The sequence below is a fragment of the Crassostrea angulata genome, chromosome 8, assembly GCF_025612915.1.
Source record: "Crassostrea angulata isolate pt1a10 chromosome 8, ASM2561291v2, whole genome shotgun sequence".
Classification (NCBI taxonomy): domain Eukaryota; kingdom Metazoa; phylum Mollusca; class Bivalvia; order Ostreida; family Ostreidae; genus Magallana; species Magallana angulata.
This window is the reverse complement of record NC_069118.1, coordinates 15,296,719-15,314,546: the sequence shown is the minus strand read 5'-3', so window position 1 is coordinate 15,314,546 and position 17,828 is coordinate 15,296,719. Positions and strand designations below refer to the sequence as shown.

The following is a 17,828-nucleotide window of genomic DNA, read 5'->3' as shown; positions in this document are numbered from 1 at the left end:
GTAGCGTATATTATATTAACAGAGTTGACCAATGGCATTTCATGCCGATCATTCCTTTAAAAGGAATACTTGTTAAATCTTCAATAAGTCTGTTGCGGCGCAGTTTGACAGCTGTTTAAGTGATTAAAAGGCATTTTCATGTTATTGTATGCATAATCGGGATACAAAAAACATGTAGAATCTCATATTTATTGATTTTATATCTTTTGGCAACATTTTAGGTCAGTTTCGGGCAGAAACAAGCCAGTTAAAAAAATGTTTACATTCTTATCCTCAAATGTTCAAAATGGCTGCACATCCCCCTTAATACCAATAGCTCAGAAAACTTTGACCGCGTCTTTATCACCAAGATAAATACAAGAACGCATATTATTACATAATTTGTACGTTGTTCCAAGAATGGGTTCCTCGTTTTATTATCTTATCCATGTCTTAAACAGTTTTGTGCAATTTTTTTTTTTAGCTTTTTTGTTTTCTGATACCCGTCTAGTAATTTATTTGGACCACTGAATTAAACATTATATATAAAGGTTTATACCTTAATAATTAAAGAATATTTAAAATGTTAACTTGCAAAATAGGTCATGGAGCAAGTCGAATTTTTTTTAAGCAAACAAAAAAAAAAGCCCATAAAACCAAAAAACCATAATGCTTTAAAGTGTTTTTCTATAAATTGGACATAAAATATAAAAAATGATTTAATTAAACCACAATTTTGTTTAAATTATGAATTTCTTTTACCAACGTATGACTGAAAGTGTTGGCTGCGGTTGGTTTCAAACAGCAATTTCATAAACAATTGAAATATTTATTCATTGTTCAATAACGGTAGGTAACTGTTAAATCAATTTATTGTAGAATCTGTTACAAAGCAAGAGCTAATTATTAAAATTCAAGAATAACAACACAAATTGTGATATGCTATTATGTAGGGTAAGTATTTTGCTTCTCTACATATGTATTTATTTCATTTTGGTCCCACCGTATAGCACATGCGCACATCAAATATACGGTGTCCTAAGTTGAAAGTTGTAGATTGTACTGTAGTATTTCCCAAATTTGAATGTGGCCACACTCAAGTACTTCTTTGAATCTTTTAAAGCTGAGGGATACTGCAGATATGCACCTTCCTGCAAAATGAAATGGATGAACTATGGTGTGGTCTTTATGAACCTTACAAATTAAAAAAAAAAAAACTTAGCAACTGAAATTTAGACAGAGCAATCTTTGTATTTAGTGATTTACACTGTTTTAGTGCTTAAAACTTTTTTGCCAATAAAATTTACCAATTGTTTCAGTTCACCCATCAACCCCCACTTCAAAAATCATTGATTTAACAGAATTCTAACGCTTTACAGCCAAGTTTATTAAAAATATATAACACAACTTCAACATGCTTAAAACATGAAGGTATTTTACATGTATAACTAACGAGTTGTTCAAAAATCAGAAGGCAGTTTTGCCAAAATAAAAGTAAATTAGATGTAAAATAAATTACCTGGTCTTATCATGTGACTAAGAAAATACAACAAAAGTATCCTAGGTGTGTCAATTCAATAGCATTTACCCTCAATAGTTCATAAGGAAATACTGTGGAATCATTTAAATACGTGGGACTAATTTTCGTGGATTATGACTGTTTTGCTCATTCTTGGGGATGTTATTTCGTGGAAGCGTCGGTTACCGTTTCAGCAACAAAGATAACTCTTTCTAAAATTGTTTTCGTTGAGGATTTAAATTCGTGGGGGAGGGCTACCCACGAATACCACGAAAATTGAGCCACCACGAATTCTAATCATTCCACTTTTTTGATACTTGAATGGATCAAACATTTTTGCAACGTTACATGTTGCAGTCTATACAACAGAACACTATTTCGTTGAACCTTAATTTTGCAAAAACATGCATGTGTAGTCTTTATGTAATTCAAAGTACCTGATGTTCCTGATGTATTTCCCCCCAAAACTGATTAAAAGAGAAGCAACGTAACCTTTTACCCGCACTCTGGTCCTCTTCAAAGCAGGCTAATTGACACCCCTTGAATGAAGACGTGACAGAAACTGACCGTTTGATTATGGTGGAAGGTAATAATGCAGCTAGTTTTTCTAACCCGCCTTTTTATTTGGCGCCTAGGCCAGCTGATTTGGTGCGCATGTTACCAATTTCGGCCCCCTTTTAAGCGGGGATGTTGAAACCCCCGCTGTAGGTGATCGATATATGGGATGCAATTTGAATGTTGAGTTGTGTTCTAACTTTCAAACAAATTTTTCCATCCCCATTCCCCCCTTGCCTCGCCAAAATATATGTATTTTTAGGAAAAGTCTGAGGAACTTGTGTATGACCTCTCGGATTTTGTTGTGTTAAAGTAATATCCGAAAGGCTAAGGAGTTTGAGGACAATGATAACGCTAAAGTCAGAACAAGACCCATTTGAAACTTGAAACAAGCTTATCGGCCCTTCTAAAAACGGATTTAAACCTAAATGGTTAACTCGCAATACTGCTTTATATAGAAACCAATTTTGTTAATTCGATGAAATTTTTATCTGTAATTAATAGTACATTGTATTTCGTTGACGAATGTATGTAGCATGATTTTGAAGACCTAATTACTCTTTCATTGAAAATATCAAAATTCGAAAGAGTTACGTGAAATTTGCAGCTGAGATAAAATTTGAATCGCTATTTTCGCGATTAAAAAATAATCAAGGCTGAGGTGCCAAGGGTAAAATCCCATAAAACATGTTTAATAATGAAATGCTTTCCAATTTGTAAGAGCTGTAAAGGTCGTCTTGGGATTTTATAAAATCACCCAATATATTTAAAATTCGTATAAAAATTGAAACACACAGTAATATTTTCTTTATTTGAATGTCTGTAGCAAACTTTTTAGGAGGCGATTTGCTTCAAAATCAAAGGGTTACAAACGTGTATTTCTTTAAATCCACCATACAAATCCTAATATGATTCAAAAGAATCTTAACGTCCTACTGTCGAATAAGTCATATAAGACTTTGCAGATGTTATACGTTCTGTCAGTTTGTTATTTGGAGTTCATACACTGCTCATGTGGGGAAAGAATATATTATGGAACGGACAGAAATTTCGATGGAACTGTTCCAAAATCTGAGTCGTATTTTATCAACTCCACTTCCCCTCAAACGCTATGTAATTGCGCGTTGAAATGTTTTCAAAGTGTAGTTTTTTGCATTGGCTTTCTGTTCAGCTCTCAAAATGCGTCCTGTAAGTTGTTGAAGACATATTTGACTGATGCTAACAAAAACGGTAATTTTGTTGGAGAGGACTGGGAATATCGAAAAAGACCAAGTAAGTATTCAATTGCATGTCTTCATTATGGTATGACTTCATCAATATTCTTTTTTCCAATGCAATATTGAATAAAAGGTTGCATATAAGATTCATCAGCCACACATTTAAGCATCCTTCATACTCAAAATTTAACTAAATCCACCTTATGTTACTTATGTCATTGATATCGCACGGTTGTAAACACAGATGTGACGCGTCAAGCAAAAACCTCCTTTAACTGAAAATAATGATAATGTCATTCTTTATTGATTCTAATAAAGCTTTTCCTTCTTGTTCCAGCAATACACAACATTACATACGTTTAGAGCGTTGCAAGAATAATTGAATTAAATTTAATTAAAATTAAGAATATGCTTTGACGTCGATTGAACAAATATAGGCTACATAATTGTTGCTATATTATTAACTATAGATATTTTGATCACAATACATCTATCTTATTTTGATTCAGTGTATTTCAAACAATGTTATTATAATTTTTGAGATATGGAATCTTACAAATAATTTAAAAGTCCTAAGATATATAAATTACAATGTAAATCTCTGCATTTTTCTTGAAGATGATGTAAATTGATTTTCATTGATTAAATATCATCCTTGTTTTAAATGTTTTCAAAACCATAATAATACGTGACTTTACCTAGCAAGATCGTAACCATATGTATGAATTGTTATAAAAAGTTGTCTTACAATGCTGAATTGATTTTTTTCTTGTTAAAACATAATAACTCTACACCATGTGGCAGAAAAAAATCAGAATAAAGCTGAGAAAATCATTCAGAAAGAATATCATCATGTATATTCATTAAGTTTAATCGAATGTCATGCATTGATGGATGTTTTTGGTCTCTTTTAACTCACTCCACATTGGGGATCATTTTGATTGATGAATGAATACATTAATTTTTCATTTCAGGTATTATTACGAGTAAAGCAAAATATTACTGTTTTTTGTATCATTATATATTAGCAGAAATCCTGTCTTTGAATAAGCCCGTCACTGCCAGTTCAAATTTTGAAGATTACTATCCAAATGCTGGCCACAAGCTCATTTACCTTGTAGATGGGATAAAAAATGCACCTGGAAAATTTCACACATATTATGAACCGTATCCCTGGGTGACAATCGACCTTGAAAAATACAGTATCATTAGGGATGTGGTTATGTATAACCGCGCCGATAACCATGGTAGGTTTTTTCCAGTGATATAAGCTTTCATTTAGTATATCCTTTAATACATGTCAATTGTAAAATCACAATGAAAAACAGATGTCCATGGGAGGTTATAAATATGACTTATTAAAGCAAAACAAAATATTCATTTTTTCTTTGAAAGTTGAGTTTACTGTTACATGTAACATAGCAAAATGACTCAATGTCGGATATGAAACGTCTACACATGTTACAGGTCGGTGGCTTCACAGTGTGGAGATAAGGGTGGGAAACTCTTCTGTCTGGTCAGAGATGACTACTTGTGGCACTTACCCAGGGCCCAGTGAGACGGGGGATATAATTGTCGTTGAATGCAGACCATCACGTTATGGAAGATACGTCACTCTGAAGATAGTTCAACTGAACTATATCACAGATGACTCGAATGCTAAAAATGGCAACAATGCATTAGTGCTTGAGGAAGTTGTTATCAACGGACTTTATTTGTGAAAAAAAGAAGAAATATTTCTTCAATTATTGATATTACAAGTTAGTTGAATTTAGAATAGGATAAAAATAAATAACGGATGGTATATATTTTTTTTCTTCAATGAAAAAAAAAAACCCTTGCGATTAATGATGAAGTCAAGATAATATAGAACAAAGTTACGAATGTAGGAAAAACTAGAGACGAGCTCGTTGCAAGCAACGATTAGATCTTTCGCTGTAGCTGCGTTATACTTGTGACGTGATACAAAATTGATACCTGACCATGCTACAATACTAGATGTATAAAAACTGAGTAAAAGAGACAAATGCTTTCGATATACGTAAGAGTTTCATGATGATTTCAATTGCCTTCAAGCCATATACATGCAACTTTATTGATATGCTATAGATATGATGTGTTATTATAGTCCTTGTAATGCTTAAAGCCTTATTAGGCTAAAACAGTCATGCATTTTTAGTCTTAGATTGGATAAAAATATCTTGGTCGTAGGCTTTTGGCTCTTGGGGCTTAATTAGTCATTTTTTGTCAATTGATCGTGGATTGTTTGGAACTAATATAAAAAGTTGGTATGGATTGTTTTTTATCGTACAACTCTATTGTAAACTCTTTAACAATGCATGCTCAGAAATATAATTCATCGCGTTCATCGTATAAAATATGTAAGCATATCAGTCTCATTTCCATTATTTCTAAAGCAGCGTCACTTGATTAAATCTAAATCACAATTGCTGTTTTGCCTTTTTCTTATAATAATAAGAATATAGTATAGACATCTGTTCTCTTAACTCTGGACCTCCCCCTCTCAGTTTTGTTCGAACAACATTCTACTTATTTTTGCGCATCATGTCAAGGCGATTGATAAAAAGAACATGTCTACTAGTTGTACTATACTATTTAAACAAAACTTGTTTATTGTTTGATTCGCCGCGTGTTGTTTATTGTACGTGCATTTTATTTTGAGAAACTTATTTAATCATCATAGTTGATTAAATGTAGACGGAATATGGACGACGATTTTATTCACAAAGTGGGTATGCCCGGTATGAAGGTGAAAAGACCAAACATTATACAAGCATGTTTAATAATGAATGTATGCTTTACCAATTTCTAAGAGCTGTAAATGCCGTCTGGTGATTTTATAAAATCACCCAATTTATTTAAAATTCGTATTAAAATTGAAACACACAGTAATATTTTATTTTAATTTGAACCGTGTATTTTCTTTAAATCCACCATACAAATCCTAATATGATTCAAAATGAATCTCAACGTCCTATTGTCGAATAAGTCATATACGACTTTTCAGATGTTATACGTTCTCTCAGTTTGTTATTAGAAGTTCTTACACAGCTCATGTGGGGAAAGAATATATTATGGAACGGACAGAAATTTCGATGGAATTGTTCATAAATCTGAGTCGTATTTTATCTACTCAAATTCCTCTCAAACGGGAATATCAAAAAAGATCAAGTAAGTATTCAATTGCATGTCTTCCTCATATTATGACTTCATCAATATTCGTTGAAAATATGCCTGTATTTCCGTGAATCTTGTTGTTAAATTTATCCTTAAATCTTTGTGTTTTCAATGCAATATTGAATATAAGGTTGCATATAAGATTCATCAGCCACACATTTAAGCATCCTTCATTCTTAGAATTTAACTAAATCCACCTTATGTTACTTATGTTATTGATATCGCACGATTGTAAACACATATGTGACGCGCCAAGCAAAAACCTCCCTTAACTGAAAATTATGATAATTTCATTCTGATTCTAATAAAGTTTTTCCTTCTTGTTCCAGCAATATACAGCATTACATATGTTTCTCATTTTCAGGGTGTTGCAAGAATGCATTAAAATAAAGAATATGCTTTGACGTCGATTTCTCAAATATAGGCTATATAATTGTTGCTATATTATTAAATATAGATATTTTAATCACAGTATATCTATCTTATTTTGATTCAGTGTATTTAATTTTTGAGATATGGAATCTTATAAATGATTAAAAAGTCCCATGATATATAATTTACGATGTAAATCTCTCCATTTTTCTTGAAGTGTGATGTAATAGTACATGTATAAAAAACACGAGAAGTTTCATTATTCGTTCTGATCCAAAGGATTACTACAATAGTAACATCTTTGCACAAATTGGTAACAAGCGATAGGATTCGGCTATAAAAGCATACGTCTGCCGTATACGTGTAAAACCGCCTGGTTAAATCTCTCAAGGTCGCACATAATGTTCAAAGTGTCGCACAACAGATTCTAAAATTCATGGAAACCGCCTTACCATCACTTAAATTTATTATGAAGTCAAGATGAAATACATGATTGTTTTCTGTCGCCCGACCAGCAGCTGGGGAAAAACTACATTATGTAGTAGGCTTTCTCCCAACGCTTTAAGGAGGCTGGGGGTCAAACTATGATATAATATAAAACCATCAGATTTATTTGAAAATTTTATATGCGATTTCTGAAGCTATCAATTACAATCTGATAAAGAAAAATTTCATATATTTTAATATAAAATTTTATCTTTTCCATTATCTTTATATTGAGCTCTACTTTTAAAGGAGATTATTATTGTCTAAAATGGCAGCCACCCCCAGCCCCCTTAATTAAAGGTTTTAGAATAATATTTCTAGACAGCCAGTCAGGTTTAAAATTGATTTTTTTTTTCAGCCTAATGTTGCATATTACCTGGATACATTTGTACACGTTAAAGTGTCTAGATCTGTTTCCGATTTATCATTTCATATCGGCAAAATTATTACTTGGAATACATAGAACTGAACTGCATTATATTAAATGTACAAGGTATGATATGGTATGCAGTCATGAATAAATGTGTTTTCAATTTGTAAGTAAAAATGCTTTTGGAATGTTGGATATGAATTTTAAAAAAACCTTAAAAATCACGTAGTCTGCCGATCTGTTCGTGCAATATTGTTCGGCACCTATATCTGTCCTGAAGAACAACCTATTCTGCCTTAGTACTCTAGATAATCTCTGATCGCTTTATAACTTGCCAGTTTTGTATACGAACAAATAAAACAAGTAAAAAAAAGTTAGGGGACAATTTTTAGTTTTTGATTTTCATTGTTTAAATACCATCCTTGTTTTAAATGTTTTCGAAACCAAAATAAAACGTGACAATACCTAGCAAGATCATAACTATATGAATGAATTGTTATAAAAAGTTGTCCTACAATGCTGAATTGATTTTTTTGTTAAAACATAATAATCCTACACCATGTGGCAGAAAAAAGGCAGAATGAAGCTGAGATCATCATTTAGAGAACGGCTGCATACCAGATCTCATTTCACCCTTTCTAAATTTTCTATACTTATGATTTTGACAGACCATGCATATTTCCAGCAAAGAAATCACTTCTGGCTGGAAAAAAATATTGCATTTGCTAACAAATGGTTTACATTTTATAACCTTGAGGTGAAAACAATTATACTTCTAAAAAAGAATACAATTTAATATATTGTGTAATTTTAAAAACTATATTCTTTCTGTAATGCATATTTAAAATTTCGATGTACATATTTATGTTGTACGTATCTTCATTTTTATAGCTCTCTCTCTCTCTCTCTCTCTCTCTCTCTCTCTCTCTCTCTCTCTTATTTAATATTTTTCTGTAAATATTTTTTATGCTGGATGACATCGACGGAAATACATGGAAATATTAACTGCGTTTTTCACATTGATTATAGAAATGAAACTTAATAGGAAAAAAAAAAAAAAACTTTTTGTTATAACAAAATGCATTTAGTTTATCTCCTACGTCGGTAAAATAATTGCAGAACTTATTAAACAATTTCAAAAACAATTTTCATGGGTTCCATTTCCATGAAACAGGAGAATGGAAATGGAGGAGGTTTATAGAGATAATATAATGCATTTTCCTAAGTGAAAGGAATGCACAATCGTCTGAATGAATATCGATTAAACATTAGTTTTATTAAAACAATAGGAATATAAATAAGTTAAAATTGGTTTATTTGCATGTGGATAAGCATTAGTTTCAAAACAAATCTTAACAATGGAAGTAGAAATAATTGAGAGTAGTTTATTTGCATGTGCATCTGCCAAGACAAAGGACAGAACAATTTATTCTCAAAGAGAAATATGTTTCATTTTCATTCTACTAAATAAGCGAAAGTATTTTTAATAAAGAATATGACCATAAGGTGGCAGGGGACAGTTTTTTGATACAATTCATTGTAGCCAAGGGATGCATGTCTTCGGAACTCTGTAACTAGAATTTCCTCAGTTCCCATTCAGCACAAACACCTTTAATTCACTCTTTATAAGGCCAATCATCCATTTCTGAAGAAAATTATTAGTCAAAACCTGTAAAATCCTCTACATACTGGTTTTTATGAGATTTTGACCCTTTCATATTTTGCTAATTTTTCATGATTTTTCAGCTTTTTAGACCTCCCCCAGCTAATTTCCTGCAGAGGGTTGACCTTCCGTACCACGTGCATGCTGCACTATCACATGTCAGAAACTTACCGGTGTATAGTTTGCAATGTCCCATCCACCTACTTTTCGTGTTATTTTACCTCCCGTCTGTAACCTGCAATTTCACTGTGTAAAGTCAGCACACCAGTCATAGCCGCAGGTTTCGAATTTTACTTCTGATTCTCATGTACCTAACATAAGGGGCCTACATATTGCATATCAATTTCAACAACAGACACCCCTCTAACTAATGATAATCATTAAAAATCATTTCATGAATTTTAGCAACACTCATAAGCCTTCAAGTACAGCAACTCTCAATTTTACAAAAATATTGACGGGTACTTTATTCGAAACTGTCCCTTGCTACCTTTAACATACACTAACATTCTTTGAAAAGTCATCTTGTCTTAAAATTAAAAGGCTTATGCTATTCTGAGAAAAAGTACACCACATTTTGACAATTCCATTGAGGTTTAAGAAAAATATGGCCATTTAAGTGAACCCACTATTTCCACTTCCCTCTATTTAACACAGATTCATAGGGCTCTCCATAAATAAAGCATCTTTACCTAATCTTTGAGAGGTCAACTGTTGTTCAGCCTCCTTAAATAAGAAACCTTATTCAATACTACATACATTTGCTTGATATTATCATGATAAAAGCATCACATCACTTAGAAATCCCTCTACATGTATACCCTCCCCCTATCTTTTGATTTTCACAAAAAGGATAAGTTTGAACACTTTAACCTAATATTATGAAACTTTTGGCAGTTTCCTTGAGTCATTTCTTACACATATTTGAAAACAACCATCACTGATATTTAAAATTGATCTTTTTTGGTAAATGGATGATTTGTAGCATTTTTATTCACAAAAGGTCATGTCGCCCTACATGTGAGTTCTTGTTTTCATGAAAAACTAAGCCTATAATCATATTTAGTGGATATCTTACATATTCTGGTTTCTAGTCTCCTTTTAACTTTGCTAAATTAGTAAGACCTACAAGTGTAATGTGTGCGTTTAATTAAAATAAAATTCAAACACACCCGGGTACCTGGGGACGGATGAGAATTCCATGAAAAATGTTCAAATTTTACATGTTTTTCTACATTTTTGATGCATATAAACAATAAAAGGGTAAAAATATGTTGTTTTTTATTCATTTCAAGAGTAATTATCATAGCAGATGTTATTTCAAGGTCAAATGTACAGTTACATATCCTACATGTAATGATAATGGAGTCCATTGGAAAGAGGGGGTGGCTTTTTCAATTCTGTCAATACATCTAAAATACCATTTTTTGATAGGAAGGAGCAAAAACTTGAGTTTTTTGACATATTGTATACTTTGATAACTGCATTTGTCTACATGTAAAGTTCATTTGAAATAAAAATATGCTGTTTTAAAAAAATGGGTGATATAAGTCAGGTGGCTTAATGTTATTTCATAAAATCAGACAGCAAAATGGCTGAAAATTCATAAATTTAATGATTTAATTGATAAAAACTGTTTTAAAGTATTTATTCTTATCTCAGGAATTAACTTAAGCCTATTAATTGTCATCAGGATAGGAAATACCTACTCTCTTAGCCAATTTACTCTAGTGGTGGTCATTCTACACATTTAAGAGGGAGTTACTCCCCTTGAATATTTTAGCTAATAAATCATGTAATGACATCTATAGCCAAGAAAATCATCCATTTTCACAAAATGTATTACTTATGGTACAAAATCCACTCAAAATTACAGTTAAACGAGAAACATGAAAATTCCATGTAGTCTTGAAGGTGGCAGGGGACAGTTTTTTTGATAAAATTCTTTGTAGCCAAGGGATGCATGTCTTCGGAACTCTGTAACTAGAATTTCCTCAGTTCCCATTCAGCACAAACACCTTTAATTCACTCTTTATAAGGCCAATCATCCATTTCTGAAGAAAATTATTAGTCAAAACCTGTAAAATCCTCTACATACTGGTTTTTATGAGATTTTGACCCTTTCATATTTTGCTAATTTTTCATGATTTTTCAGCTTTTTAGACCTCCCCCAGCTAATTTCCTGCAGAGGGTTGACCTTCCGTACCGCGTGCATGTTGCACTATCACATGTCAGAAACTTACCGGTGTATAGTTTGCAATGTCCCATCCACCTACTTTTCGTGTTATTTTACCTCCCGTCTGTAACTTGCAATTTCACTGTGTAAAGTCAGCACACCAGTCATAGCCGCAGGTTTCGAATTTTACTTCTGATTCTCATGTACCTAACATAAGGGGCCTACATATTGCATATCAATTTCAACAACAGACACCCCTCTAACTAATGATAATCATTAAAAATCATTTCATGAATTTTAGCAACACTCATAAGCCTTCAAGTACAGCAACTCTCAATTTTACAAAAATATTGACGGGTACTTTATTCGAAACTGTCCCTTGCTACCTAAAACCAACAATTTAACTTTATCATAACAGGAAAAAAGAATTTAAATTTTCCATGCTATGAATACCTGTATTTTTTCTAAAAATCGAAATTTGGGATTTAGTCCCGAGACGCGGTCTTTTGAGTGTTAAAGATGCATATACATTGAATATTTCAGAAAAGATGACTTTATGATTATGATTAGCTTCTGTATACCGTAACACGTGTATCTTGCGAGTGATTTTTTAAAAAGGACAAATAGTTCAACACTTGTTTAGCCCTTATTTATTTATTACTGAATAACGCTGGGGTTTTTTTTTATTAAAGAAAATCATTAATGATGCAAAACTTTATTAAGCCATATAGAATTTCTTTCATAACTATGTAATTGATTCTTTAACACAGAAGTGAAACACTTGGCAGATAAGAATAATTATGTAGACACGTATTTTGACGGTACGTCATAATTGAGATTGCTTGGCGTGTCACGTATGTTTTAAAAATATCAAAAAATTAAAAGCTTAATATAAGTCATTAATCAGAATTTTTAATCGTATCATGATCAAAAAAATGTTTGCTAAGGTATTTTAACAATAGATTCTAGAAAGAAAGTTTTAAAACTGTGTGTTATATATAGGTTGAATGCTTGCAGTACTCAAAATGGTTAAGACTTAGACGTCTTGAAGCTTAACTTTCAATCTTAATTTACTATAGGACTGTTTATCATTAAACCACGATGATAAAACAACCTCCTTTCTAAAATAGAAAAACTATATTTCATTTGAAAAATTTCATCTCGAAAATTCAATAAAAAAATTTCGAGGTATTTATAATGATAAATTAGACCATAATCCTAAAGGTAAGGTTACGTGGGACAAACCTTAATTACCTTTCCAGAGAAAGTTCATTAAGATTTGAATTGATGAGGTAGGGAATTACAAACAAAAATGAATATTATCATGTATATTCATTTTGTTTTATCAAATGTCATTCATTAATGGATATTTTTGGTCTCTTTTAACTCACTTCTTATTGAGAGTATTGTTTATGAAGACATTTGTTTTTTTCATTTTCAGGTATTATTACGAGTTAAGACAAAATATTACTGTTTTTTTTCTATCATTATATATTAACATAAAATCCTGTCTTTAAACAAGCCTGTCACTGCCAGTTCAAATTATGAAGATTACTATCCAAATGCTGGCCACAAACTCATTTACCTCGTAGATGGGATAACAAATGCACCTGGAAAATTTCACACGTATTATGAACCGTATCCCTGGGTGACGATCGACCTTGAAAAATATAGTATCATTAGGGATGTGGTTATGTATAACCGCGCCGATGATCATGGTAGATTTTTCCAGTGATATAAGCTTACATTTAGTACATCCTTTAATACATGTCAATTGTAAAATCACAATGATTAACATATGTCCATGGAAGGTTATAGAAATGACTTATTGAAGCAAAACAAAATATTCATTAACATCTTTGAAAGTTTATTGTTACATGTAACATAGCAATATGACTCAATATCTGATATGAAATGCTGCAAATGTTACAGGTCGATGGCTTCACAGCATGGAGATAAGGGTGGGAAACTCTTCTGTCTGGTCAGAGATGGCTACTTGTGGCACTTACCCAGGACACAGTGAGACGGGTGCTATAATTACCATTGAATGCAGACTATCACGTTATGGAAGATATGTCACTCTGAAGACAGTTCAACCTAACTACATCACAGATGACTGGAATGCTAGAAATGGCAACAATGCATTAGTGCTTGAGGAAGTTGTTGTCAACAAACTTTATTTGTGAAAAAAGAAGAAATATTGTTTCAATTATTGATATTACAAGTTAGTTCAATTTAGAATAGGAAAAAAATGAATTAATAACGAAGGGTTTATAATATTTTTCTTAAATAAAGAAAAACTCATTGCGATTAACGATCAAATCAAGATAATATGGAAGAAAATTAGGAATGTAGGAAAAACTAGAGACGAGCTCGTTGCAAGCAACGATTAAGTCTTTCGCTGTAGCTGCGTTATATTTGTGACGTAACACAAAATTGATACCTGACCATGCTACAATACTAGATGTATAAAAACTGAGTAAAAGAGACAAATGCTTTCGATATACGTAAGAGTTTGTTTCATGATGATTTCATTGTAAAAGGCAATTGCCTTCAAGCCATATACATGCAACGTTATTGATATACCTCCGATATGTTGTGTTATTATAGTCCTTATAATGCTTAAAACCGTATTAGGCTAATACAGTCATGCATTTTATAGTCTTAGATTGGATGAAAATATCTTTGTCGTAGGCTTTTTTCGCTTAGGGCTTAATTAGTCATTTTTTATCAATTGTTCGGGGATTGTTTGGAACTAATATGAAAAAAAGGTTGCGATCCGTTTTTAATCGCACAACTTTATTGTTAACTCTTTAGCAATGCATGCTCGGAAATGTAATTCATCGTGTTAATCGTATTGAATGTGTAAACATACCAGTACCATTTCGATTATTTCTAAAACTGCATCACTTGATTAAATCTAATCACAATTGTTGTTATGCCTTTTTCCTATAAAAATAATAATAATAATACTATAGTATAAACATCTGTTTTCTTACTTGTGGACCCCCCCCCCCTTCTAAGTTTTCTTCGAACAACATTCTACCTTTTTTGCGCGTCATTGATAAAAAGAATATGTCTGCTAGTTGTACTATACTATATAAACAAATACAGATCTTTAAAATTTATCTATTGTTTGATTCGCCGCATAATGTTTTTTGCGAGCGCATTTTATATTGAGAAACTTATTTAATCATCATAGTTGACAAAATATAGACAGAATATGGACGACGATTTTATTCACACAGTCGGCATGGCCGGTATGAAGGTAAAAAGACCAAACATTTTACACGCATTTTATATCGAACGCGACAAGCGCCAGTGAATCTTAAAAAATAGATGCGGAGATCCTAGATACAGAGGGTTTTGAGGTATAATATTGTTTTCCGATTATGCGTGGATCATAAAATAATTCCGGGGGTTAGGGTCTGACGGTTAACGTTATTTAATTGGCCAGGGGATGTCCGAGGCATATTTTTGGTAATTTTATAATGTTCATGTAATTTAAAGACATTTGAATTTGCGGGGGGGGGAGGGCTCTTGTTTTTTTCCCCTTTTAATATTCTCTACCAATAATGTATACGATTTTGTACACAAACAGAGTTATCGATACTATGATATCAATGTAATAAGGACAGAGAATCTCTCTCTCTCTCTCTCTCTCTCTCTCTCTCTCGTGATGAATTCAAAATGCTCAAACATCACATACGACAAGTTGTCAGGCAAGACTAAATGTGTACAAGACTGGCGTATACATGCGTATGTTGAAGTTTCAGCATCAATTGTGAAAATATACAAAATATACCGTTATTATATTCTAATCATAATAAATGTAAGATCATGAATCTACTGAATCTACAACAATGACAAATATCGAAAAGGCAATGTTGTGGGAGAAGGAATGATTGTGTAGTTTGTTATGCAGGTTTATTTTTTAAAATTATATTTATCTGGATCAATTTTGTTAGTTTTTTTTTTGTTTATTGAAAAGGGGAATAAAGAAAATGCGTACTAGTAATTTTCGAAATGAAGTCAAGCATATTTTCGTATTATCATAGACTAAAAACATGTTGGAAAAAAGAAATATTGTATCAAGCAGTTACTATGCGATGACCATAAAGATCATGCATTCCTCTATAGCTTTTACAATTATCAGTTCCTATACGTAACTACTCAAGGAGAAATACATTTCCAAAGAAATGATATCGGTAACTTATAGTTAACAGTTAAGTTCCGGCTTGTCTTCTGCCACATGCAAGCATGTGTGTAATCCTGATTTAAAAATAGTTATCATGGCCCGGGGATGGAGTGGGGGGGGGGGGGGGAGGGGGTCATTGCAACAAGATTGTGTACTAGCGTGGTAGAGTGTACAATGTTAAATCTATAGTTGATGTTGAATTATTATTAATAAATAAAATTATAAATTTAGTTTAACATGCAGTTTGGAAAGTTTACAGGAAAAACTAAACTGCCAGGGAATTTTGTTTTTCTCTATATGCTGGACGATTTCATTCGTCTTTAATTGATAAGGTGTAAGGATGCTCGCCTACTGAATTCACATGTTCACAAGTCAACCGATTAAAAATGACTGTATTTTGGATTTATTATAAATCGTTCTAAAACATTTCATTTGATATATCGTTGTTAACAATTCAAAACTTTGAACGATTAATTTGGTATTCATATCTACCCCAATTCCCAATGAAGAATCTCGCCGCTGGAATTTTCATTAATACGAAAGGTAATACATTGTACAAGACTTTAATTAATTTTTACGCAGTTATAGTGGAGTCCAAAATAGGAACTTTTGAGAGACACATCTACACTGGGACATACATGTACCGTGTATACAGTTTAATTTGGGTCTATTTTCATATTTTGAGAGCCCTTTTTTAAATTTGCTTGAAAATGACGTAAAGGCTTTGAATATTGTTATCTAAATGTAATAGAACACGTGAAACTGTTTTCATTTCACACATTAGCTTGAAATTATGAAATAGTTTTAATGAAAACAAAATAAATTGACGTCATAAATCCCATATCTAACGACATATTACCACCTTATTCTGCGCGTCTCTTTAATGAATTCACTGGATGAAATATCTGGTTTCAGCGCTGCGGAAACCCTTTGGAAACTCTGCGGAAACTTAAGGTTACTTTCAGTTTCCGACAGGTTTCAGCACGGAAACTTCAAGTTTCATTAAGTTTCCGCAGTGCTGAAACTTAGGCTGTCCATGAATCCAAATGGTTTCCGCAACGGAAACTTACTGAAACTTGAAGTTTCTGCATAGTTTCAATCTCCATATACGTTTGGGATACATATTGTTTACAAATGGTTTCCGCGACGGAAACTTGCTGAAACTTGAAGTTTCTGCATAGTTTCAACCTCCATATACAATTGGGATACATATTGTTTACAAAGGGTTTCCGCAACTGAAACTTACTGAAACTTTTTATATTTTTGCTTTCACAAAAGCTGAGCAAGGTTTCTACTTTATGTAAAAACAAAACAATTTAAAACAGTTCCATTTATTTTGTTCAAAAATCTGAAATTGTTTCCAATAATAAATAAAATACAGCCAAGATACAATAATGGAAAAACATCCATATGGCAATTCCCTTATTAGGGACTTTTATCTAAAAAATGATGAAATTGCACAAGAAAAAAATTCCCATAGAAATCTTTACATTTGTATTTTTTTTCATCTCGATTAAATGCCTATCAAATCTCCCTTTAAAAATGAAACAAAGATCTTACTTTTTTAAAAATATGAATGCAATTTACAAAATAACTGCACGTACATGAATAAACAAAGAAAACTTCACTGTTACATGAACATGATACACTTGTCTCAATTTGTTTTGAACTACAATGAATATGTACACCATAAAATATTTTTGAAAAGTCTATAGTATCCATCTTTTAAAAAAAAAAAAAAAATACACTACAAGATAGTAGTTGACTATAGAGGTATGACCCAGATTTGATTTGAATATGTCAATAAATTCCAAAATGAGGTCAAAGTGACCCACTTACAAGTTGGGATAAACCTTTTCTTTGTTAGTAATATAATCTAATGTTTTACAATAGAACAGGATTTGATATCATTTTTTGATAATCCATTAAGTCCAAAGTGAACTTTTTATTTCCACCCATGATGTACCAACTGATCAGATTTTAATATCATAAGCCTGTCAGTATTTAATAGATGACCCAGAGGGAGATATGAAAAGCTTGTTGGCCAATAAAAAGCTAACAATGGAGCAGTCTGTCAAATCATGTGCAAAAATAT

The 17,828-nt window shown here is 32.1% G+C and overlaps 2 protein-coding genes across 2 annotated transcripts; both read left to right on the top strand.

The window, feature by feature from the left end:
- Positions 1-2,961: 2,961 nt before the first annotated feature.
- LOC128158303 (uncharacterized) lies at positions 2,962-5,283 on the top strand. The gene is made up of 3 exons (XM_052821085.1): positions 2,962-3,325; positions 4,299-4,517; positions 4,738-5,283. The coding sequence occupies exons 1-3, from the start codon at positions 2,962-2,964 to the stop codon at positions 4,989-4,991; spliced, it is 837 nt and encodes a 278-aa protein (XP_052677045.1). The 3' UTR covers positions 4,992-5,283.
- Positions 5,284-13,039: 7,756 nt separating this feature from the next.
- LOC128160704 (uncharacterized) lies at positions 13,040-14,465 on the top strand (the record flags this gene model as incomplete). The annotated part of the gene is made up of 2 exons (XM_052824059.1): positions 13,040-13,253; positions 13,468-14,465. Coding segments are annotated over 2 exons (468 nt in total), but the record flags the coding sequence as incomplete, so codon positions are not given.
- Between the last annotated feature and the right edge of the window lie 3,363 nt (positions 14,466-17,828).